The 23,059-nt window shown below is 41.4% G+C and overlaps 1 protein-coding gene across 1 annotated transcript in view; it reads right to left on the bottom strand.

Moving 5' to 3' along the window:
- PLCXD3 (phosphatidylinositol specific phospholipase C X domain containing 3) overlaps positions 1-23,059 on the bottom strand; it is a 206,804-nt gene that overhangs the window by 66,480 nt on the left and 117,265 nt on the right. Inside the window, exon 2 of the mRNA XM_055554670.1 lies at positions 14,837-15,545. Coding sequence (XP_055410645.1) covers positions 14,837-15,545 — 709 coding nt within the window. The remainder of the gene's footprint in view (positions 1-14,836; positions 15,546-23,059) is intronic.

Raw genomic sequence — 23,059 nt, 5'->3', positions numbered from 1 at the left:
TCATGTTCTCTTTCTGTTGGACATACTCTCCCAGAATACCCATCCCAGACAAGATTACTCAAGATTATGAGAAAGTGAGATTTTGTAATTTTGTAATTTTGTCTCAACACAGAAACATCATTCACAAAATATGAAACATTGACCTCTCTAGACTAAAACAAACTACTATGACTTCTTTACCAGTTACCCTCACTCTATCCTATAGATAAGACATATCAGTTCAGTTCAGTTCAGTCGCTCAGTCCTGTCTGACTCTTTGCAACCCCATGAATCGCAGCACTCCAGGCCTCCCTGTCCATCACCAACTCCTGGAGTTCACTCAGACTCACGTCCATCGAGTCAGTGATGCCATCCAGCCATCTCATCCTCTGTCGTCCCCTTCTCCTCCTGCCCCCAATCCCTCCCAGCATCAGAGTTTTTTTCCAATCAGTCAACTCTTCTCATGAGGTGGCCAAAGTACTGGAGTTTCAGCTTTAGCATCATTCCTTCCAAAGAAATCCTAGGGCTGATCTTCAGAATGGACTGGTTGGATCTCCTTGCAGTCCAGGGGACTCTCAAGAGTCTTCTCCAACACCACAGTTAAAAAGCATCAATTCTTTGGTGCTCAGCTTTCTTCACAGTCCAACTCTCACATCCATACATGACCACAGGAAAAACCATAGCCTTGACTAGATGGACCTTTGTTGGCAAAGTAATGTCTCTGCTTTTCAATATGCTATCTAGGTTGGTCATAACTTTCCTTCCAAGGAGTAAGCATCTTTTAATTTCATGGCTGCAGTCACCATCTGCAGTGATTTTGGAGCCCAAAAAAATAAAGTCGGACACTGTTTCCACTATTTCCCATGAAGTGATGGGACCAGATGCCATGGTCTTCATTTTCTGAATGTTGAGTTTTAAGCCAACTTTTTCACTCTCCTCTTTCACCTTCATCAAGAGGCTTTTTAGTTCCTCTTCACTTTCTGCCATAAGGGTGGTGTCATCTGCATATCTGAGGTTATTGATATTTCTCCTGGCAATCTTGATTCCAGCTTGTGCTTCTTCCAGTCCAGCATTTCTCATGATGTACTCTGCATAGAAGTTAAATAAGCAGGGTGACAATATACAGCCTTAACGTATTCCTTTTCCTATTTGGAACCAGTCTGTTGTTCCATGTCCAGTTCTAACTGTTGCTTCCTGACCTGCATACAAATTTCTCAGGAGGCAGGTCAGGTGGTCTGGTATTCCCATCTCTTTCAGAATTTTCCACAGTTTATCGTGATCCACACAGTCAAAGGCTTTGGCATAGTCAATAAAGCAGAAATAGATGTTTTTCTGGAACTCTCTTGCTTTTTCCATGATCCAGCAGATGTCGGCAATTTGGTCTCTGGTTCCTCTGCCTTTTTTAAAACCAGCTTGAACAACTGGAAGTTCACAGTTCACGTATTGCTGAAGCCTGGAGCAAAAGCTTGGAGACTTTTGAGCATTACTTTACTAGTGTGTGAGATGAGTGCAATTGTGCAGTAGTTTGAGCATTCTTTGGCATTGCCTTTCTTTGGGATTGGAATGAAAACTGACATTTTCCAGTCCTGTGACCACTGCTGAGTTTTCCAAATTTACTGGCATATTGAGTGCAGCACTTTCACAACATTATCTTTCAGGATTTGAAATAGTTCAACTGGAATTCCATCACCTCCACTAGCTTTGTTTTTAGTGATGCTTTCCAAGGCCCACTTGACTTCACATTCCAGGATGTCTGGCTCTAGGTGAGTGATCACATCATCGTGATTATCTGGGTCATGAAGATCTTTTTTGTATAGTTCTGTGTGTTCTTGCCACCTCTTCTTAATATCTTCTGCTTCTGTTAGGTCCATACCATTTCTGTCCTTTATCAAGCCCATCTTTGCATGAAATGTTCCCTTGGTATCTCTAATTTCCTTGAAGAGATCTCTAGTCTTTCCCATTCTATTGTTTTCCTCTATTTCTTTGCACTGATCGCTGAGGAAGGCTTTCTTATCTCTTCTTGCTATTCTTTGGAACTCTGCATTCAGATGCCTATATCTTTCCTTTTCTCCTTTGCTTTTTGCTTCTCTTTTTTTCACAGCTATTTGTAAGGCCTCCCCAGACAGCCCTTTTGCTTTTTTGCATTTCTTTTCCCTGGGGATGGTCTTGATCCCTATCTCCTGTACAATGTCACGAACCTCAGTCCATAGTTCATCAGGCACTCTATCTATCAGGTCTAGGCCCTTAAATCTATTTCTCACTTCCACTGTATAATCATAAGGGATTTGATTTAGGTCATACCTGAATGGTCTAGTGGTTTTCCCTACTTTCTTCAATTTCAGTCTGAATTTGGCAATAAGGGGTTCATGATCTGAGCCACAGTCAGCTCCTGGTCTTGTTCTTGTTGACTGTATAGAGCTTCTCCATCTTTGGCTGCAAAGAATATAATCAATCTGATTTTGGTGTTGGCCATCTGGTGATGTCCATGTGTAGAGTCTTCTCGTGTGTCTTCTCAAGACATATTGAGATAGCCAATTATACACTTGTTCTGACAGCTTCCAACCTAGCAAGGACTTTTGCTTCCTTTAAACCTTCCCTCAAGTCACCAACAAGTCCTTCCTACCCTCTTTTACTGGGATGTTCATGGTTTCCACGGTGTGTGTCTTGCCTAAGGCTGCCTCCTCACAGTCTCAGAATGTGGTACAGATATGGTCCATCTTAATTCTTGAATCAGAAACCTCTTACTTGCTCAACTGCTTGATGGTTCATATCACAGTTCTTTTCAAGTCCCAAACAAGCCTCCCCTCCCCTTAGTTGCCCGCTAAATGTCCACCCTATTGTGCCTTGACCTGGCTGACATCCCTGCTGCCTGGACATTTCCTCTTTATTCCTTCTACCCCCATCACCCACCCCTGCTCTTACCTCTTTGTGAGTGCCAGCTATACACTAGGTTAGTTTTTCTTTAGATATTAAGCTCCAGCAACTCCATCTAAGAAAACAGAGCTCCAGAGAGATTTATTAGAGTGAAAAGTGAAGTCATACAGTCGTGTCCGACTCTTTGCAACCCCATGGACTGTAGCCTACCAGGCTCCTCAGTCCATGGAATTTTCCAGGCAAGAGTACTGGAGTGGGTTGCCATTTCCTTCTCCAGGTGATCTTCCCAACCCAGGGATAGAACCTGGGTCCCCCACATTGCAGGCAGACACTTTACCGTCTGAGCCACCAGTGAAGTCCTAGAGTAAGTAGACCTCTATCCTAAGCTGTGTTTTTTAGAAAAGTATGTTTTTTCTCTCTTTGTCTCTCTCTCTCTCTCTCACACACACACACACACACACACACACTCAGCAGGCACTGAATGGGTATCCGACTTCTCAGTAGCTTGGCAATTCTCTCTAGTCTTTGGCTCTCCTGCCACAGATAATGAAAGGTGCCTATCTACATTGGCCTATACTTTAATCTTACAACATCAGCAGAATGAAGGAGAGCAAAAGCTTTTATGTGCACTCCTGCTTCAAAAACTCTTAGGTCAAAGTTGTTAAGAAAGAGTTACAGACAGCCCTCCCTCCTTCCATACCCCAGCATGACCTGGGCTAAAATCACTCTTCTGTCACAGAGCCTCGTGGCTGGAAGCTGTTACAGAATCTTTTTTTTTTTTTTTTTTACTGTTTGAAATCAGGGCTGGGGAGGCCATTGGGTTGCAAAGAGCCCTGGTGTTAATTGGTGCTGAAATGTTAATTGGTTTTGGTGAAAGACACTGAGTCTGGAAGTTACTAAGGCTTCTTCCATGAGGTGTGCTTTAGATCCCAGGGGAACAAAGAATCCCTCCTAGGAGACTTTGCCTGTGTTTTTGAAGCACAATCATCCATGACATGGGAGAGAAGATACAAGGGAGAGGATAGCAGAGGACCATTATTTGGATCATGATGGAGGCTGAGTGCTGAAGAACGGATGCTTTCAAATTGTGGGTCTGGAAAAGACTCTTGAGAGTTCACTGGACTGTAGGGATATTGAACCAGTCAACCCTAAAGGAAATCAACCCTTAATATTCATTGGAAGGACTGATGCTGAAGCTGAAATTCCAATACTTTGGCCACCTGATGCAAAGTGCTGACTTTGGAAAAGACTCTGATGCTGGGAAAGATTGAAGGCAAAAGGAGAAGGGAGTGACAGAAGATGAGATGGTTAGATAGCACCACTGACTAAATGTACATGAATCTGAGCAAACTCTAGGAGATGGTGGAAGACAGAGGAGCCTGATGTGCTGCAGTCCATGGGGTTGCAAGGAGTCTGATATGAATTAGCGACTGAACAACAACTACAACAATTATTTGGAAATTGATGATGGGCAGCTCTACCCTAGTGATAGGACAAGAAAATTTGAACTTAGAGGAGTCATAGCTTAGAGTTAAGGAAGAAATACCTGAACCTGGGGTGGGGAGGGACTGATAGATAAATCTTGGAGTTGACTCTCTTTTAGATTGCTTAAAACCAAGTGCATCTGTGGGTAGGGACAGTTGAGGCACACATTGTCCGCAAACAAGAGCAGTGTTACTCAAAGTGAGCCTCATGTGTTAGAAATGAAACTCTTTGAGCATCAGACTCATGAATCATAACCTCAGAGGGTGGCATAGCACTGCTCAGTTTGCTAAGCCCTGGGCTAGAAGAAAATTTGCTTTCTGGAGCTTCCTTCTGATTTACAAGCCAGATTCCTTCTTCTAGTGGTTCAAAAGACCTAGATTCTTTTTTTAAACTGGAGTATAATTGATTTACAATATTGTGTTAGTTTCAGGTATACAGCAAAGTGATTCCATTATGTATATATATTTTTCCAGATTATTTTCCATTATAGGTTATTATAATATATTGAATACAGTTTCCTGTGCTTCACAGTAAATACGTGTTGCTTTGGGCTTTCCTGATGGCTCAGATGGTAAAGAATCTGCCTGCAATGTAGAAGACCCAGGTTTGATCCCTGGGTTGGGAAGATCCCCTGGAAAAGGAAATGGCAACTCACTGCAATGTCCTTGCCTAGGAAATCTCATGAATGGAGGAGCCTGGCAGGCTACAGTCCATGGGATTGCAAAGAGTCGGACACAACTGAATGATTCCACTTCACTATCTGTTTTATACATAGTTCAGTTCAGTTCAGTCGCTCAGTCGCGTCCGACTCTTTGCGACCCCATGAATTGCAGCACGCCAGGCCTCCCTGTCCATCACCAACTCCCGGAGTTCACTCAAATTCATGTCCATCAAGTTGGTGATGCCATCCAACCATCTCATCCTCTGTCTTCCCCTTCTCCTCCTGCCCCCAATCCCTCCCAGCATCAGAGTCTTTTCCAATGAGTCAACTCTTTGCATCAGGTGGCCAAAGTACTGGAGTTTCAGCTTAAGCATCAGTCCTTCCAAAGAACACCCAGGACTGATCTCCTTTAGAATGGACTGGTTGGATCTCCTTGCAGTCCAAGGGACTCTCAAGAGTCTTCTCCAACACCACAGTTTAAAAGCATCAATTCTTCGGCACTCAGCTTTCTTCACAGTCCAACTCTCACATCTATACATGACCACTGGAAAAACCATAGTCTTGACTAGACGGACCTTTGTTGGCAAAGTAATGTCTCTGCTTTTGAATATGCTATCTAGGTTGGTCATAACTTTCCTTCCAAGGAGTAAGCGTCTTTTAATTTCATGGCTGCAATCACCATCCGCAGTGATTTTGGAGCCCAGAAAAATAAAGTCTGACACTGTTTCCACTGTTTCCCCATCTATATATAGTAGCTTAATACCTATTAATCCCCATACTTCCAATTTATCCTTCCCTCTCTTTTCCCTATATTCTCTTTGGTAACCATAAATTTGTTTTCCATGTCTGTGAATCTATTTCTGTTTTGCATATAGGCTCATTTGTATTATTTTTTATATTCCACATATAAGTGATATCATACATTTGTCTTTCTCTGTGGGGCTTTCTTCAGTTAGTAAGATAATCTCTAGGTCCACCCATGTTGATGTAAATTGCAACATTTCATTCTTTTTATGACTGAGTAATATTCCATTGTGGAGAAGGCAATGGCACCCCACTCCAGTACTCTTGCTTGGAAAATCCCATAGACGGAGGAGCCTGGTAGGCTGCAATCCATGGGGTCGCTAAGAGTCAGACACGACTGAGCGACTTCACTTTCACTTTTCACTTTCATGCATTGGAGAAGGAAATGGCAACCCACTCCAGTGTTCTTGCCTGGAGAATCCCAGGGATGGCTGAGCCTGGTGGGCTGCCGTCTATGGGGTCGCACAGAGTTGGACACGACTGAAGTGACTTAGCAGCAGCAGCAATATCCCATTGTGCATATATATGGCTTCCCCAGTGGCTCAGCAGTAAAGAACTTGTCTGTAATGCAGGAGACACAGTTTGATTGCTGGGTTGGAAGATCTCTTGGAGGAGGAAATGGCAACCCACTCCATTATTTTTGCCTGGAAAATCCCATGGACAGAGGAGCCTGGCAAGCTACAGTCCATGGGGTCGCAAACAGTCTGATATGACTGAGCACATTCACTCAAGTGAGCTTGCGAGCACACATGTGTGCATGTGCACACATGTGCACACACACACACACACATCCCTTACCTTAAACCAATTATCTTTTGACAGGCACTTGGACTGCTTCCTTGTCTTGGTTATTATAAATAGTGCTGCTATGAACACAAGTCTATCTTTGCGAATTAAAGTTTTTTCAAAAGACCGGATTCTGATTTGATCTCAGCACTAGCTCACACCATCATCTGAACAAATTATTTAGCCTTTTTGACCTTTAGTTTTCTAAACTGCAAATTGGGAATATCATCTGTTGAATAAATGAAGCTTCTAATAAATATATGTTGAAAAGTGAAACATGATACCAGCATCTTGTAAACAATGATTATTCTAGTGCCAATTTTACATAATGTCCTTGATATTCTTTCTCCTTAGGTATATGTAGCCTGAGAAGGCAGCTTTCCCTTTTACAGAATAGACTGATAATAGATCTGCTCTACCAATGCTCTCAGCATCGAAGAATTGATGCTTTTGAACTGTGGTGCTAAAGAAGACTCTTGAGAGTCTCTTGGACTGCAAGGAGATCAAACCAGTAAATTCTAAAGGAAATCAACCCTGAATATTCATTGGAAGGACTAATGGTGAAGCTGAAGCTCCAATACTTGGGCCACCAGATGCGAAGAGCTGACTTTTTAGGAAAGACTGATGCTGGGAAAGATTGAAGGCAGGAGGAGAAGGGAACAACAGAGGATGAGATGGTTGGATGGCATCACTGACTCAATGGACATGAGTTTGAGCAAACTCCGGGAGTTGGTGATGGACAGGGAGGCCTAGCGTGCTGCAGTCCATGGGGTCACAAAGAGTCATACATGGCTAAGTGGTTGAACAACAACTAATGTTCTGACATACTTGGCCACGTGGTCTGGAGGTGGAGCCAGAAAGCTGTTCTTCATGAAGATTGATGTCACCTGTAGCAGCTTTTGAACATTCTGATTCCCATTCCCTCAGTGAGGTGTTTCTCTGCTCGCCTGAACTGCTATGTTGAGTGGTGCTACAAGGGAACAACTTCTCAGAGACCAGCCCATACCTGCTGAGTCCAGGCACTGACAGAGTAAATCAAGCAGCAGGAGCGTTCTCTGGGGAGGTGTTGTGAGCTGGGGTGTCTCCACTGAATGGAAAAAAAGTCCATTGTGCTTGTGCAGCAGAAAGAAAGAGGGCCCTGTGAAAGTCAGCACCCCAGGCCCAGCCTCTGACCCATCCATTCAAGGCCCCCGAGCACCGCGGTATGTTGGGAACAGTGCAGGCTGAGAGCTGGTCCTCTCTTCCATGTTGTCTCCTGCAGCTTGATGGCTACTGCCCCATCCTGGTCTTCCTGTCCATTTTCTGTCCGCATTCCTCCCTGAGGTGTGGAGGGCGGAATTCTGTCTGCAAGCTGGGAGACCTGGATTATGATTCCATTTTTGCCAACAGCTCTGTGACCTTGTGCTACATTTTAGTATTCCTCTAGCCTCAGTTTCCTTACTAAATGGAAAACAGTCAAAGGAGCAATAGGCACAAAGCAAGGAGGACAGAGCCAGGTCACCTCAAAGTTCCCTTCCTTTTTATTATTCAACAGCAGTGCATCCCTGGGGGACCCCTGGCAGCATGAGATCTTGAGGCAAAGCCTACACTTAATATCTGCTCTTTCATAGCCTTGCCCACTCCACTTCCAGTACACTTTACCTTCCCAACACCTCAGATCTGCCTCTGCCCTCCAAGATGACAAATGATGTACTATATGCACTCACTGCTAAGAAATGTGAATCTCACCTAATTTATAGAAGTAAACATTCAACTTGGAGTCAGATCCAAAAATAATCCTGTCTTTGCTAAACTAATATGGGACTTTGAGCAAAGTGCTAGACATTTCTCAGGCTGCGTTTTCCATCTCTTATGGATGTGATGCCTACTTTGTAAGGCTACAGGGAAGATTAAATGGATACAAGTCATGTAAAATACTTAGCACAGTGCCTGGCACAGAAAGAGGGCTCAACAAATGTAGTTGCCTTCCTTTCCTCAGCTGGATGAAAGTGGAGCTTATTAAAACCTATCCACATCCTTCTGCCTTACCTTCAAGGCAATGACTGTGATCATGAGAATAAATGGGCAGGACAATTAGTATTAAACAGGTGTGTGTGTCTGTGTGTGTGTGTTTAGTCACTGAGTTGTGTCTGACTCTTGTGACCCCATGGACTGTAGTCCGCTAGGCTCCTCTGTCCATGGGATTTCCCAGGCAAGAATACTGGCTCAGGTTGCCATTTCCTTCCTTCTTTCCAGCGCATCTTCCTGACCTAGGGATCAAACCTGCGTCTCCTGCATTGGCAGGCAGACTCATTACCACTGAGGCACCACAGAGAGTACTTAATAAATCATCATTACTATTACTGTTATCTTCATCATCATCATCTAAATTGTTGACTTGTATAAACAGTCTAAATTAATCCAGCATCAATTTACTTACAAAAATGCACTGCTCCTTAAGTATTCTGACAGGTAGTCTAATGAGTTTTTTAAACTAAAAAACCTATGATTTAATAAACTTCCACAAATTAGAGAAGGACTTGACTCAAGTTATGCACCTTCTTTTTAAGAAGGTGTGAATTCCGTGGGGGTGAGGTGCAAAAGCTGGTGTTTGAAAAATAAATTAAAAATAGGTCTTTAAGAAATTAAAATCTGTGTCTGTTGGCATTACTAAAATGTAGAGAACGCATCTGAAGTATTTGGAACCGGTGGCCAGATTGAACGTTACGGTACCTAAATCCAAGATGGATTTAGTTTCCCTGAAAGCCACCCACATCTTAAAACACTGTTTTCTAAATTCATGTGCTCAGAGTTTTGTTAACCCAAATATTAGACATAATGAAAAATTATAGAGAAACCTGTCAGGTGCAGAAATGTAGGATCTTAGAACTCAGAAAGATCTTGGAGATAACTGAATTCAAACTCCAAATTTTACAAATGAAAATACACCAAGGTCCAGAGAAGTCTTAGCATTGCCTAGAGACTTCCTCTTTAGTGGCAAAAGACTTTCTGAATGAGCAGCTTTGGCACAATAGCAAAAGAAAAGTGCAGAAAAAGTCTTTTTTGTGGGCTTCATCACTTCGTGAGAAGAGAAAGGAAACATGATTTTGGAGAGTCAAGTATTCTTTCACTGTTTCAGGAGTAAGTCACCTTTGCAAGGCGTCATCTGAAGACTGACAGTGATATTTCCCTATAGAAAGTGAAAGTGTCCGTTACTCAGTCATGTCAGACTGTTTGTGAACCCATAGACTGTAGCCCACCAGGCTCCTCTGTCCATGGAATTCTCCAGGCAAGAATACTGGAGTGGGTAGCCATTCCCTTCTCCAGGGAATCTTTCCAACCAGGGATCAAACCCAGGTCTCCTGCATTGCAGGCAGATTCTTTACTGTCTGAGCCACCAGGAAAGCTCTATCCTAGGCATACCGAGAAAGCTGAAATATGTCCAAACCAAACTAAACCTCTGGATATCACATTAACACCATAGGCAAACACAGGCTTTGCAATTGGTTTAAAAGAAGGTCTTTGAGGACTGAGACAAACTCCACTGAGAATGCTTATAGCACAAGTATTATGGTCAAGGTTCAGACATATTCACAAATCATTTGCAAGTCATATGCATAATTCTAGAGACAAAAGGTTGACTCTACCTATAGGGTCTTCATTTCTACTCTTTAAACTCTTTTTCCACTCCCTCTTTTCACTGATTTGCTGTTGTTGCTGTTTAAACGCTAAGTCATGCTGACTCTTGCGACGTTGTGGACTGTAGCCCACCAGGCTACTGTCTGTGGGATTTCCCAGGCAAGAATACTGGAGTGGGTTGTCATTTCCTTCTCCAGGGGATCTTCCCGACCCAGGGATCACTGAGCCAACAGGGAAGCTCCCTTTTTACTGATGTGCATGTTGTATGCTAAGTTGCTTCAGTCACGTCTGACTCTTTGCAATCCTACGGACTGTAGCCCTCCAGGCTCCTCTGTTCATGGGATTCTCCAGGCAAGAGTACTGGGGTGGGTTGCCATGCCCTCCTCCAGGGGATCTTTCTAACCCAGGGATGGAACCCACATCTCTTACATCTACCTGCAGGTGGATTCTTTACCACTAGCACTACCCAGGGAAGCTCCCTTTTTACTGAAACAGCTCTACTATCAGACATATAAGCCAGAGGCCAATGAGAAGTTCTGAATCAGAGCAGATGGCTGAGGACATTCTGTCCAAATTAATTCCATGGGGTGTTAATAAGTGTTATCTGGAAAAAAATTAAGTGCTTGGAAAAAATTGTATTAGTTAAATTTAAATAGGATTATTCACTAAAATACTGGCTAGTGCCTTTTATATGCTAATGTGCATTGTGATTCTTTGGGGAGAGTTGTGTAGATATACATTAATATTTTCAATACTCTCCTAACTTTTTTAATCTATATAAATCCTATTTTGTTAATGTTGTACTAGAGCATATGTAACCAGAGAGCTGTTCAATTTATAACTTGTAAAATCCTACACTGCATGAAAGTCCATAAGAGAGAAAAATGAAAGTCATTTGTTCCTTGAGTAGATTTTCCTTCTCGGCTTCCCAAAGACTATTCCTTACACAAGCATGAAATCGGGGTGTGGTTCCTGGCCAAAAGCAAAGTAGGCAAATTGTATGGAAAAGTGTTTTCCTAAGCATAGACTAAAACAGCAAAAGGTAAAGCTGGAAGGGAAGATTCCTTTCAGGCCCAATACGCAAATGTTGGAAGTAAAGATTCTTTTTTCTTAATTAAAGTTGCAGCAAGAATGAAGAAAATTAGAGTCAGTCACCCTCTCCTGCCCCTTCCCCAGATCTAGTGGGGATTTCTTAAAATCTTGGGGCTCTATGGGGTAAGTTTGAAAATAACACATTCTTCTGTGTACATAATGCCCTCATTTTTAAATAGGTAAGATAAGTGGTAAGTTGTTGTTTATGAGAACAATCAATTTTTATAGAAGGTGGTTCTATTAAAGAAATGGTCTTCTTGTTCTGATGAACACATTGATGACTAACTGAATGTAGGCTTCGGGCCAGGGAGAGAGGTGGATAGTTTGATGTAGTAATCTAGAGGCAAGTGTAGTGTCTCCACGGCGATCTGGGGGCAAGGGGAAAAAACAGGTGTGAAAAGGATAAGGAGAAGATTCTGTCAGAGGACTTGAGTCTAGGGTGAAAAGTGGTACTGCTAAGTCGCTTCAGTCGTGTCCGACTCTGTGCAACCCCATAGACGGCAGCCCACCAGGCTCCGCTGTCCCTGGGATTCTCCAGGCAAGAACACTGGAGTGGGTTGCCATTTCCTTCTCCAATGCATGAAAGTGAAAAGTGAAAGTGAAGTTGCTCAGTCATGTCCGACTCTTAGCGACCCAGTGGACTGCAGCCTACCAGGCTCCTCGGTCCATGGGATTTTCTAGGCAAGAGTACTGGAGTGGGGTGCCATTGCCTTCTCCAGAAAAGTGGTACAGATGTCATCAAAAGATTCCAGGCCAGGAGATTCGTAATTCCAGATGAATCTGAAGTTCAACTTTAAATCATCTACATTATGATTATAAAACCTCCCTTGTCTGCTCAGATCCTTAGTAAAGTCTGAATAAACCATTATATAGAAATTAAGCAAGAAGCAAGTTTCAAGTCTCAGGTTATAGAGGGTGGAACATGGACAGGCCACCTTGGACAATCAATTCATAAAATGACACAAATCCAGTAGAGCAAGGCTCATTCTGTATGAATGGAAGAAATCTGGACATCAGCAGAAATTTTAGAGAAGGCTTTACATTACACTGTACATACAGTACATACATTACATACATACACTGTACATACATTACACTGTACATACAGTGTACAGGGGTTGGGAATCTTATTTGTATCGAAGGAGCAAGGAGATCCTAGCAAATATCTGAATAACAGAAGGAAGTTATAATTATGTATGGAGGAATTTTTCCTCTCCAAGGTCCTGTGCCTGTCATTGCCAAAAAAATATAATATTTCCCAAAAATGTTAACCTATATTCCTAATGATCAACTGGCCACCTCTACTTGGATGTCTTTCTAGTACTTCAAATTTAGCATGGGGCTTCCTAGGTGGCGCAGTGGTAAAAAATCAGCCTGCCAATGCAGGAGACACAAGAGATGTGGGTTCATTCCCTAAGTTGGGAAGATTCTCTGGAAGAAGAAATGGCAACCCATTCCAGTATTTTTACCTGAAAAATTCCATGGACAAGCAGCCCATGGATGGGCTACAATCCATGGGACCCCTAAGAGTTGGACACAACTGAGGGACTGAGCAAACAAATTTAACATAATCCTGATTGGATCTTTCTCATGTTTTTACCAAGTCCCTGTTATCTTTGTTTTTTGCCTCTGTGAATGCATCCATCACTCATTCTACTTCCCTTTTCTCTCATTCACACCACATAGCTAAATAGTCATTCTAACTTTTGCTGTGGCATACTGTCCCTTTCTCCATTTTCTTACTTCCTCACTTGAGCTTCCATATGATTGCTAAAACAGTTCCATGCACTTCTTAACTGCTTAGTCTTTCCATTCCACTTATCCCCCATGCTTCACCTATTATCCACTGCAAATGCAGACCTGGTCGAGTCACTCCACTGTTAAATATCATTTCCTAGCTCCCCATGGCTCATAGGATGACATTCCCTGTAGCCTGCCTAAAAGTCTTCATACAAATCTGTTTCTGCCCCATTACTAATTAATTTCACCTGCCATTTCCCACCATCTAGCATTTTCACCTCTAAAGGCCATCCATAGCATTTCCACTTCCCAGTCTTTTAATTTTCTTGTCTTTCCCTACAAGACCTTGAGCAAAACATTCATTCTCTGTCTCCTTACCATAATTCAAAATACCAATTAAAGTTAAAAGCTGTGATAGGAACTGCATTTGCTTTTCAATGTTTGCCTTGTTTAATAGTTTAACTCAAAAGAATAAGCAATATGGACAATGATAGATGTTATATTGGGGAATGAGTTACAGACGCCTTTAGTGATTGCTAATTGTGGCTCACAGATGACCACTGCCCTACAGGTGTGTCTGGGCTTGACCAGTGGAATGCCTTTTCTCTGCAGATTGATTGTTGCTTTGGATAAAGTGTAAAGACATAGAACACAACTTAGGAAAAATGGGGTTTGAATCTTTGGTTCACTATTCATTGTCCAGATGGCTTTAGGCAAAACATTTCATATCTCTGAAGTTTAATTTTTATCTGTAATATAGTATCTACTGTCCAGGATTATTATGCAGATCAAATGGAATCAGGTATGTGAAAATACTCTGAAAACAGTAGAGAAAGAGCTTTGTTATCTATATAATGCTAAGCACATATGAAAAGGAGTGCTATGAAAAGATAACTAGATATGGAGTCAAAATGCATAATGTGGGAATTCCCTGGATGATCCAGTGGTTAGGTTTCCACACTTCCACTGCAAGGGGTCCAGGTTCAATCTCTGGTTGGGTAACTAAAACCCAGCAAGCCATGTGGTACAGCAAAAGCAAAAACAAAAATCCATGTTCCTGTGGGTTGATCTGTGTCTTACAAAATTGCTAAATTGTGTCTGACTCTTTGCACCCCATGGACTGTAGCCCACCAGCTTCCGCCTCCTCTGTCCATGGGATTTCCTAGGCAAGAATACTGGAATGGGTTGCCATTTCCTTCTCCAGGGGATCTTCCAAACCCAGGGATCTAACCTGCATCTCCTGCACTGTAGGTGGGTTCTTTACTACTGAGCTCCCAGGAAAGCCCACAAAATGACATACTGAAGTCCTAATTCCCAACATCTGTTAAGTGTAAACTTATTTGAAAATAGGACATTTACAGATGCAATTAAGTTAAGATGAAGTCACTAGGGCAGGCCCTACTCCAATATGACAAGTGTCCTTATAAGAAGAGATGACAGAGAAACGGGGAAGAATATCATGTAAAGATGGAGGCAGAGATGGGAGTGATGCATCTGTAAGCTAAGGACCACAGGGATGCACTATCACCAGAAGTTAGGGGAGTGGCATGGGAAAGATTCTCCCACAGAGCCCTCAGAAGGAGCCAGCCTGCTGACACCTTGATTTCAGACTTTTAGCCTCTGGAACTGAAGGGTGGTAAATTTCTTCTGTTTTTAGCCACCCAGTTTGTGGCACTTTGTGGTGACAGCCCTGGGAAATTAACATACATGGGTGTGAATCCGCTCCATCACTTAACAGCTCTTTGATGTTGGATTAAACTGCTTAAACATTTCCCCTGAGAACTTAAGGACACTTACCTTTCTGTGATAGTTTCTCTGAGACCACTGGCCACCCCTTTGACCACGGTGCTTGCTTTGGGAGTCAGCACCACCTGAGATATGAAAAACGATCCCTTCTTCCTTCTCTCAGTGATGGATGCCTGAAGAAACTGGATCAATTTTTCCGGGTCTGTGGTGTTGGCCCAGGGTGCTGGCATCATCTGCCCAGGCCAGAGAAAGGGCATTTCCAGAGCCACTGGACTGTGGTAGAAGACCAGCACTTGGTAATCCTTCTCCCACAGGTACTTCAGACTCACTTCCTGTGCAAAGATCGCTGGGCACATTTTATTTCCATAGATGTCTTTCAGCATTTGGACCAGTTTTTCATGGTGATATTTCTGCATCCCATAAAAGTGGTTGAAGTCCAAGAATACTACCTCCTTATGGTGATCTGTGAGGAATGCATTGATCTCCTCAAGACCTTCATTGACTTTGGCACTGAACAAACCGTGAGCAAAGTAGAGTTCATTGTCCGGGTCTCTGGGCTTGGTCGAAATTCGAAGATCAAAGTAACGGATTCCCGCTCCTAGCTGACCAGTAAAGTTCATGGTTTGAGTGGCTAGCCATTTTCGCATCAGCTTTTTGGCCACAGTTCCAAACACAGAGACAAAATTCTGGACAGTTTCTGGCTGCTCAGGCCCCACTGGAGAGGCTTCATCAATGTAGAAGCTGAAGGAATCATGAGATCCTAGAAGAATAAGAAGGCACAACATGGTTACATTTCAGTCCTTTGTCCTACCCAACTTCTTGCCCTCTTGCCGAGTCCATATTTCTGCCCCAAATGAGCCAAAGGAAGCACTAAGGAACATTTACCTAGTACATCCAAGTGTCTTAGAAGGGTTTTGTTTTGTTGGGTTTTTTTTTTTGTAACCTAGTATGAGATGGTTGGATGGCATCACTGACTCAATGGACATGAATTTGAGGAAACAAAAACAGCAGATATTAAGAAGACATGGCAATAATACACAGAAGAACTATACAAAAAAGATCTTCATGACCCAGATAACCACGATGATGTGATCACTCACTTAGATATCCTGGAATGTGAAGACAAGTGGGCCTTAGGAATCATCACTAAAAACAAAGCTAGTGGAGGTGATGGAATTCCAGTTGAGCTATTTCAAATCCTGAAAGATGATGCTGTGAAAGTGCTGCATTTACTATGCCAGCAAATTTGGAAAACTCAGAAGTAGGGACTGGAAAAGGTCTGTTTTCATTCCAATCCCAAAGAAAGGCAATGCCAAAGAATGCTCAAACTACCACACAATTGCACTCATCTCACATGCTAGCAAAGTAATGCTCAAAATTCTCCAAGCCAGGCTTCAACAGTATGTGAACTGGGAACTTCCAGATGTTCAAGCTGGCTTCAGAAAAGGTAAAGTTTAAAAATAAAATAAAATTTAAAAAATAAAAAAATTAATAAAAAAAAAAAAGAAAAGAAAAGGCAGAGGAACCAGAGATCAAATTGCCAACATCCATTGGATCATCAAAAAAGCAAGAGAGTTCCAGAAAAACATCTACTTCTGCTTTATTGACTACGCCAAGCCTTTGGCTGTGTGGATTACAACAAACTGGAGAATTATTCAAGAGATGGGAATACTAGACCACATGACCTGCCTCCTGAGAAAACTGTATGCAGATTAAGAAGCAACAGTTAGAACTAGACATGGAACAATGGACTGGTTCCAAATTGGGAAAGGAGTATGTCAAGGCTGCATATTGTCACCCTGCTTATTTAACTTGTATGCAGAGTACATCATGAGAAACACTGGGCTGGATGAAGCATGTTGGAATCAAGATTGCTGGGAGAAATACCAGTAGCCTCAGATATGCAGATGACACCACCCTTATGGCAGAGAGTGAAGAAGAACTAAAGAGCCTCTTGATGAAAGTGAAAGAGAAGAGTGAAAAAGTTGGCTTAAAACTCCACATTCAGAAAACTAAGATCATGGCATCTGGTCCCATCACTTCATGGGAACTATATGGGGAAACAGTGGAAACAGTAACAGACTTTTGGGGCTACAAAATCACTGCAGATGGTGACTGCAGCCATGAAATTAAGACACTTGCTCTTTGGAAGAAAAGCTATGACCAACCTAGACAGCATATTAAAAACCAGAGACATTACTTTGCCAACAAAAGTCCATCTAGTCAAAGCTATGGTTTTTCCAGTAGTCATGTATGGATGTGAGAGTTGGACTCTAAAGAGAGGTGAGCCCCAAAGAATTGATGCTTTTGAACTGTGGTGTTGGAGAAGACTCCTGAGAGTTCCTTGGAAAGCAAGGAGACCCAACCAGTCCATCCTAAAGGAAATTAGTCCTGAATATTCATTGGAAGGACTGATGCTGAAGCTGAAACTCCAATACTTTGGCCACCTGCTGTGAAGAACTGACTCATTGGAAAAGACCCTGATGTTTGGAAATATTGAAGGCAGGAGGAGAAGGGGATGGCAGAGGACGAGATGGTTGGATGGCATCACTGACTCTATGGACTTGAGTTTGAGCAAGCTCTGGGAGTTGGTGATGGACAGGGAAGCCTGGGGTGTTGCTGTCCAATGGGTCACAAAGAACTGGACACGACTATGCAACTGAACTGAACTGAATGAAGGACGGGGCAGCCTGGCGTGCTGCAGTCCAGCAAAGAGGGGTTGCAAAGAGTCAGACATGACTTAATGACTCAACAATAATCGTACACAGAGGAGTCCAACAGACCAAATGGTTTGTACAATAATAACTTTTAAAATCTCATTTAATCAATATTTTAAAATTCAAAAGATCATCTTCTACTTCTGTAAACCAAGAATTTCCTCTACAAATTAGCACAGGTTTTCTCTTTTTAAAAAAGATTTTTGATGCAGACCATTTTTAAAGTCTTTATTTATTTTGTTACAATACTGTTTCTGTTTTATACCTTTGGTTTTTGTAGCTAAGAGGCACGTGGGATCTTAGCTCCCCCAACAAGGGATCAAATCCACACCCCCTGCATTGGACAGCAAAGTCTTAAACATTGGACCACCAGAGAAGTCCAAGAACTGGTTTTCCATGTAGGTGGCGTAAGTGACCATACAGTAGAATTTATAGGGACTCATCACTTCCCAAATGCTTTATCTAAATCTTTTCCTTTCCTTCTATTTTGGGTTAATTTTAAGCCTAGTGGGTTTATTTCAATGAATACAGAAGCCTATTTCATAAGTAGACAATCAGTATTACCACCTATACTTTGGAAAGCACAGGAGGTTATAGGAATAGAGAAAGAGAGAAATAAGGTAAGAGAAAAGTACAATACTGGTATTTTAACATTATTCTTGACCCTGCATTTGGGCAACTGTGAATGTATATGAAGTCAGGTACACTTTACACATTGAATGAACAATTACTTTTTCTTGCAGGTTAACACAATTAATAGTATTTAATAATTAGCTAATAGACCATTTTCTTCACAGATATTTCCTCTCAAAAAAAGTGAAAGCTCTCTTTAGAGTTACTTCAAAATTTAGTAGAATTTCTTCCTACGGAGAACCTATTTAATTAATTATTTTTAGCAGTTGCAAATATTAAACCTCCATAAATGTAGCAATGAACACGTGTATGATTTATCTGTAAGTACAGATTGTCATTTAAAATATTATTGGAACCAAAAAAGAAAAATTATCTCAATTTTATTTTTAAAGCCTCCTTTAATTCTTAGACATGACTTATTAAATGGGTAAAATTAATTTATTCTGGACTTTACATGCATTAAAAAAGGCAGATATTATTATCCCCCATCTGTTACTCAGGCTTTCTCATACATTGTTGCTCACTCTTAATCTAAATGCATTGAGGTACAGCTTTTTCTAGATTTTTCACTCTTCCAACCCAATATGTGCACATGCACACACACATGCACACACACACATCTCTAAATTTATTATCATCACCTCAGGGCCTTTACTAAGCTATTTAAAGCACATTTTATCAGTGACACAATATTTGTCTTTGTTTATATTCCATATATATGTCAATCTGTATCTACAGGCATCTACATATATCTTTGTCTAGCATTAAACAACCCACAGGAATCACAAAAGTATGAATTTCAGATGCCATGATAGGTTGTTAGAGAAAATATTTTGAAAAATACTTTGATATCCTGAAAATCATTACCTTTAAGATTTGGAATAGAAAACTCCTCAGAATTAATGGAATTTTTCAAACAGTGAATGGTAACCAAAAAATATAGAAATGCCACATTTAATTTCATCTGAAACTATCTGATCTATTTATCTTTAGTAGATGGTATGGGAAGAAAATGTCAACACTTTCTGAATAAAGAAAACTGTCTGTTTGGAGCTGGCATTGACAAATTTTAATAGAGATTTAAATTACTGCATGTTGACTTATTAGTTGTTGTTCAGTCAATGGCTAATATAAATGAAGAAACTAAATTGTACTGTGGTTTAATATACAGCAAGAATATGTTTAAATAAAGAAAAAAGCAAGCTAAGAACAGTTATAATGAAATGATCTAAGATTGAAATAGGTACAAATAAATTAATAAGCCTTCAAAATAAGGGTTAATTTATAAAATCAAAAAAATTAATAATTGATTTGCAGGCATGTGAAGAAAAGGTGGATGAAAGAAATTGATTACTTCTGTAATCTGGTAGAAGACATAATTGGAAGCAAGCAAAAAAAAAATAATTGGAATTAAATATGACTAGATTTGTTCTTTCAGAAATGAGCTGTTGTTTGTTTGCAACATGTTAATAAAAATATTAATTTGTTGTGTGTACGTGTGCTCAGTTGCTCAGTCGTGTCCAACTCTTTGTGACCCCATGGACTATAGCCTGCCAGGCTCCTCTGTCCATGGGATTATCCTGGCAAGAATACTGAAGTACGTTGCCATTTCCTCCTTCAGGAGTTGAAGGATCAAATCCATGTCTCTTAAGTCCCCTTCATTGGCAGGTGGCTTCTTTACCACTGAGCTACCTGGGAATTATTATTAAGATCAAAATAAGGTAATGTAAAAATAAAAGTTAAAAACAGCAAACAGAAGAAGAAACCATCGGCACCCCCACCAGTGTTTGTTCTAAGTTAGATGACTCTGACATAGAGAAAAAATCACCAGATGCAAATACTGTTTGAAGAGGGAGGAGAATTAAATTATCAATCAATACAAAACATTACCCGTGCATTTTGGGAGAAAATACATAATCTAATGTTGGCTAAGAAATAATATTTTCAGGGCTTTTAATTTCATTTGGAGTAGTAGTTCCTCACAAATTTCAACATTTCCTCTAGACTGTTTTCTATTTATTTGAACATAAAACAAAAATATAGCAATACTACTTTATGACTTTTAATAACAGAGAAAACCTCTGGCCTAGCCCTTTGTCTTTAAAACCAGGAACCTGCCTATGAGCAAAACAGTGCTAAGCACTATTTCTTTGTTCATGCCTAAATCGGTCGAATCCACATCTCCTGAATTGCAGTAAGATTCCTTACCTGCTGAGCCATTGGGGAAGCCCTGAAATATACAACCTGTCTGCCTTATCTGGTCTAATATTTTGCTTCTACACTGGCTCAGTATTCCTATCCTCCTGTCCTCTTATTCTTTTCTCATCTACAGTTCCAACTCATACTTTGGACATGATATTTAATGTTGAACCTATGATTCTGAACTTACCCTCTCAATTTTGGGTTCGATCTGTCCTCTTTAGTCAGACAAGAGCTGGCCACTCCCATTATGAACCCTGCTCAATCAAGAAACTTTGCTCTAGCTCTGAATAAGTGAATGGAATGAAAGAAGTTACTTTCTTTTGTTTCTTGGAAACAGGCGATGAATAAGCTTGGAAGTACATCCTACCCCAGTGGAATCTTGACTGCTGCCTTTGGGAGATCTTAGGATATGGTGAATATTTGCCTAGATTCCTGACCCACAAAGACTGTGTTTTAAGTGATTAAATTTTCATATAATTTGTTACATAGCAATAGCTAACTAATGCAGACTGTAACAACTTTTTGGTGTTAATGAGAGGATTTGACATCTACAGACCCAACTGTCTAATATATTAACTTGAAATTTTATTTTATTTTATTTTATTTTTTAATTTAATTTTATTTTTAAACTTTACATAATTGTATTAGTTTTGCCAAATATCAAAATGAATCCGCCACAGGTATACATGAACAGCACCTAAATATTTACATTCTGCCATGTTAAGAAAATTGATCTAATAAGTATTACCTCTTTTCCAGTATCTTTCCAGTATTTTTTATTAAAGTTCTTTGAGCTGAACTTCTGATTGGTTTCTCAGTTTAGCCATCATTCCATTTCAAATTTTACAAAATTATGGTTTAATAAACATCAAAGAAAATGTATCAAGTCAATTTCACCTGTGAACCTTCAGAACAAAAGGGCCAATATGGCTAAGGTTTGATGTGCCCATGAGTGTGCAGTTCTAATATCTATATCCTGACCTTAGAATTCAGGCTCTGACTCCATCAATACAAGAACTGCTCCCCTCTGGCCTCTGCAGGGCACTGAACTTGCTTGCAAAAGCTTATGCACGACACTCTGTATTTCTCTTTTCTTGTTTGTTCTGTGCCTGTTTTATTTAGCACAGGGCTAAGCAATGGCACCCCACTCCAGTACTTTTGCCTGGAAAATCCCATGGACGGAGGAGCCTGGTGGGCTGCAGTCCATGGGGTCACTAAGAGTCGGACATGACTGAGCGACTTCACTTTCACTTTTCCCTTTCATGCATTGGAGAAGGAAATGGCAACCCACTCCAGTGTTCTTGCCTGGAGACTCCCAGGGACGGGGAAGCCTGGTGGGCTGCCATCTATGGGGTTGCACAGAGTTGGACACGACTGAAGCGACTTAGCAGCAGCAGCAGCAAGGTTTTTAAGACTCCTGCTTTCTGCGAACAGGTTTCCTGCATATTTGATATCTTGGTACCATTTGTGATGATAAGGCCAACACCACAGGAGTACCAAAGCATATGTACCAGCAATCTGTGAGCCAAAAGGAGACTGCTGAGTGAGTAAGGAAGAGTAGATTTATTTTGGGGGGCCCCTTTTGGTGGACTTCCCTGGTGGCTCAGATGGTAAAGCGTCAGCCTACAATGTGGGAGGCCCAGGTTCTAATCCCTGGGTCGGGAAGATCTCTTAGAGAAGGAAATGGCAGCCCACTCCAGTATTCTTGCCTGGAAAATCCCATGGACAGAGGAGCCTGGTAGACTACAGTCCATGGGATCACAAAGAGTCGGACATGACTGAGCAACTTCACTTTTCTAGAGTAGAATATAGGCACATGGCAGCATCTCCACTTTCTATGGGAAGAGACAGTTTTGGAGTTAAACTTACCTTCTTGTCTTCCCTTCATGAAAGTCTTACTCCTAGTCTTCTTTTGGGAGAAGGAAATGGCAACCCACTCCAGTATTCTTGTCTGGAGAAATCTGTGGACAGAGGAGCCTTGTGGGCTGCTGTCCATGGGGTCTCATAGAGTTGGACACGACTGAAGCAACTTAGCATGCATGCGTGCATTGGAGAAGGATATGGCAACCCACTCCAGTGTTCTTGCCTGGAGAATCCCAGGGACGGAGGAGCCTGGTGGACTTCTATCTATGGGGTTGCACAGAGTCAGACACAACTGAAGCGACTTAGCAGCAGCAGCAGCAGTCTTCTTTTGCAACTTACATGTATTTCTTTCTTGGTGGCAAAACATTTGGGCACTTGTGGTAATCTTCCCTCCCCCTGAATTCACGTTTGTTAGTCTATAGCTTCTTTTAATCAACTAATAATCGTTATCTGACATTATAACTAATGTTCATTATGTTCACTTAATTTTTATTCAATCTTTATATCTTGCTCTCCACCTGCAATCCCCTCACAAACATACACATTAATTTTCATCTAGATTGTTGTTCACTGCTGCTCAGTCTCTCAGGCATGTCCAACTCTTTGTGACTCCATGGACTGCAGCACGCCAGGTTTCCCTGTCCTTCACCATTTCCTAGAGCTTGCTCAAATTCATGTCCATTGAGTCGGTGATGCCATCCAACCATCTCGTCCTCTGCCATCCCCTTCTCCTCCTGCCTTCAATCTTTCCCAGCATCAGGGTCTTTTCTAATGAGCTCTCTCTTCACATCAGGTGGCCAAAATGTTGGAGCTTCAGCTTCAGCATTAGTCCTTCCAGTGAATGTTCAGGGTCAATTTC

This window comes from Bubalus kerabau, chromosome 18 (genome assembly GCF_029407905.1).
Source record: "Bubalus kerabau isolate K-KA32 ecotype Philippines breed swamp buffalo chromosome 18, PCC_UOA_SB_1v2, whole genome shotgun sequence".
In the NCBI taxonomy this organism is placed as follows: Eukaryota; Metazoa; Chordata; class Mammalia; order Artiodactyla; family Bovidae; genus Bubalus; species Bubalus kerabau.
The sequence above is the reverse complement of the archived record's forward strand: the minus strand, read 5'-3'. Positions and strand labels throughout refer to the sequence as shown.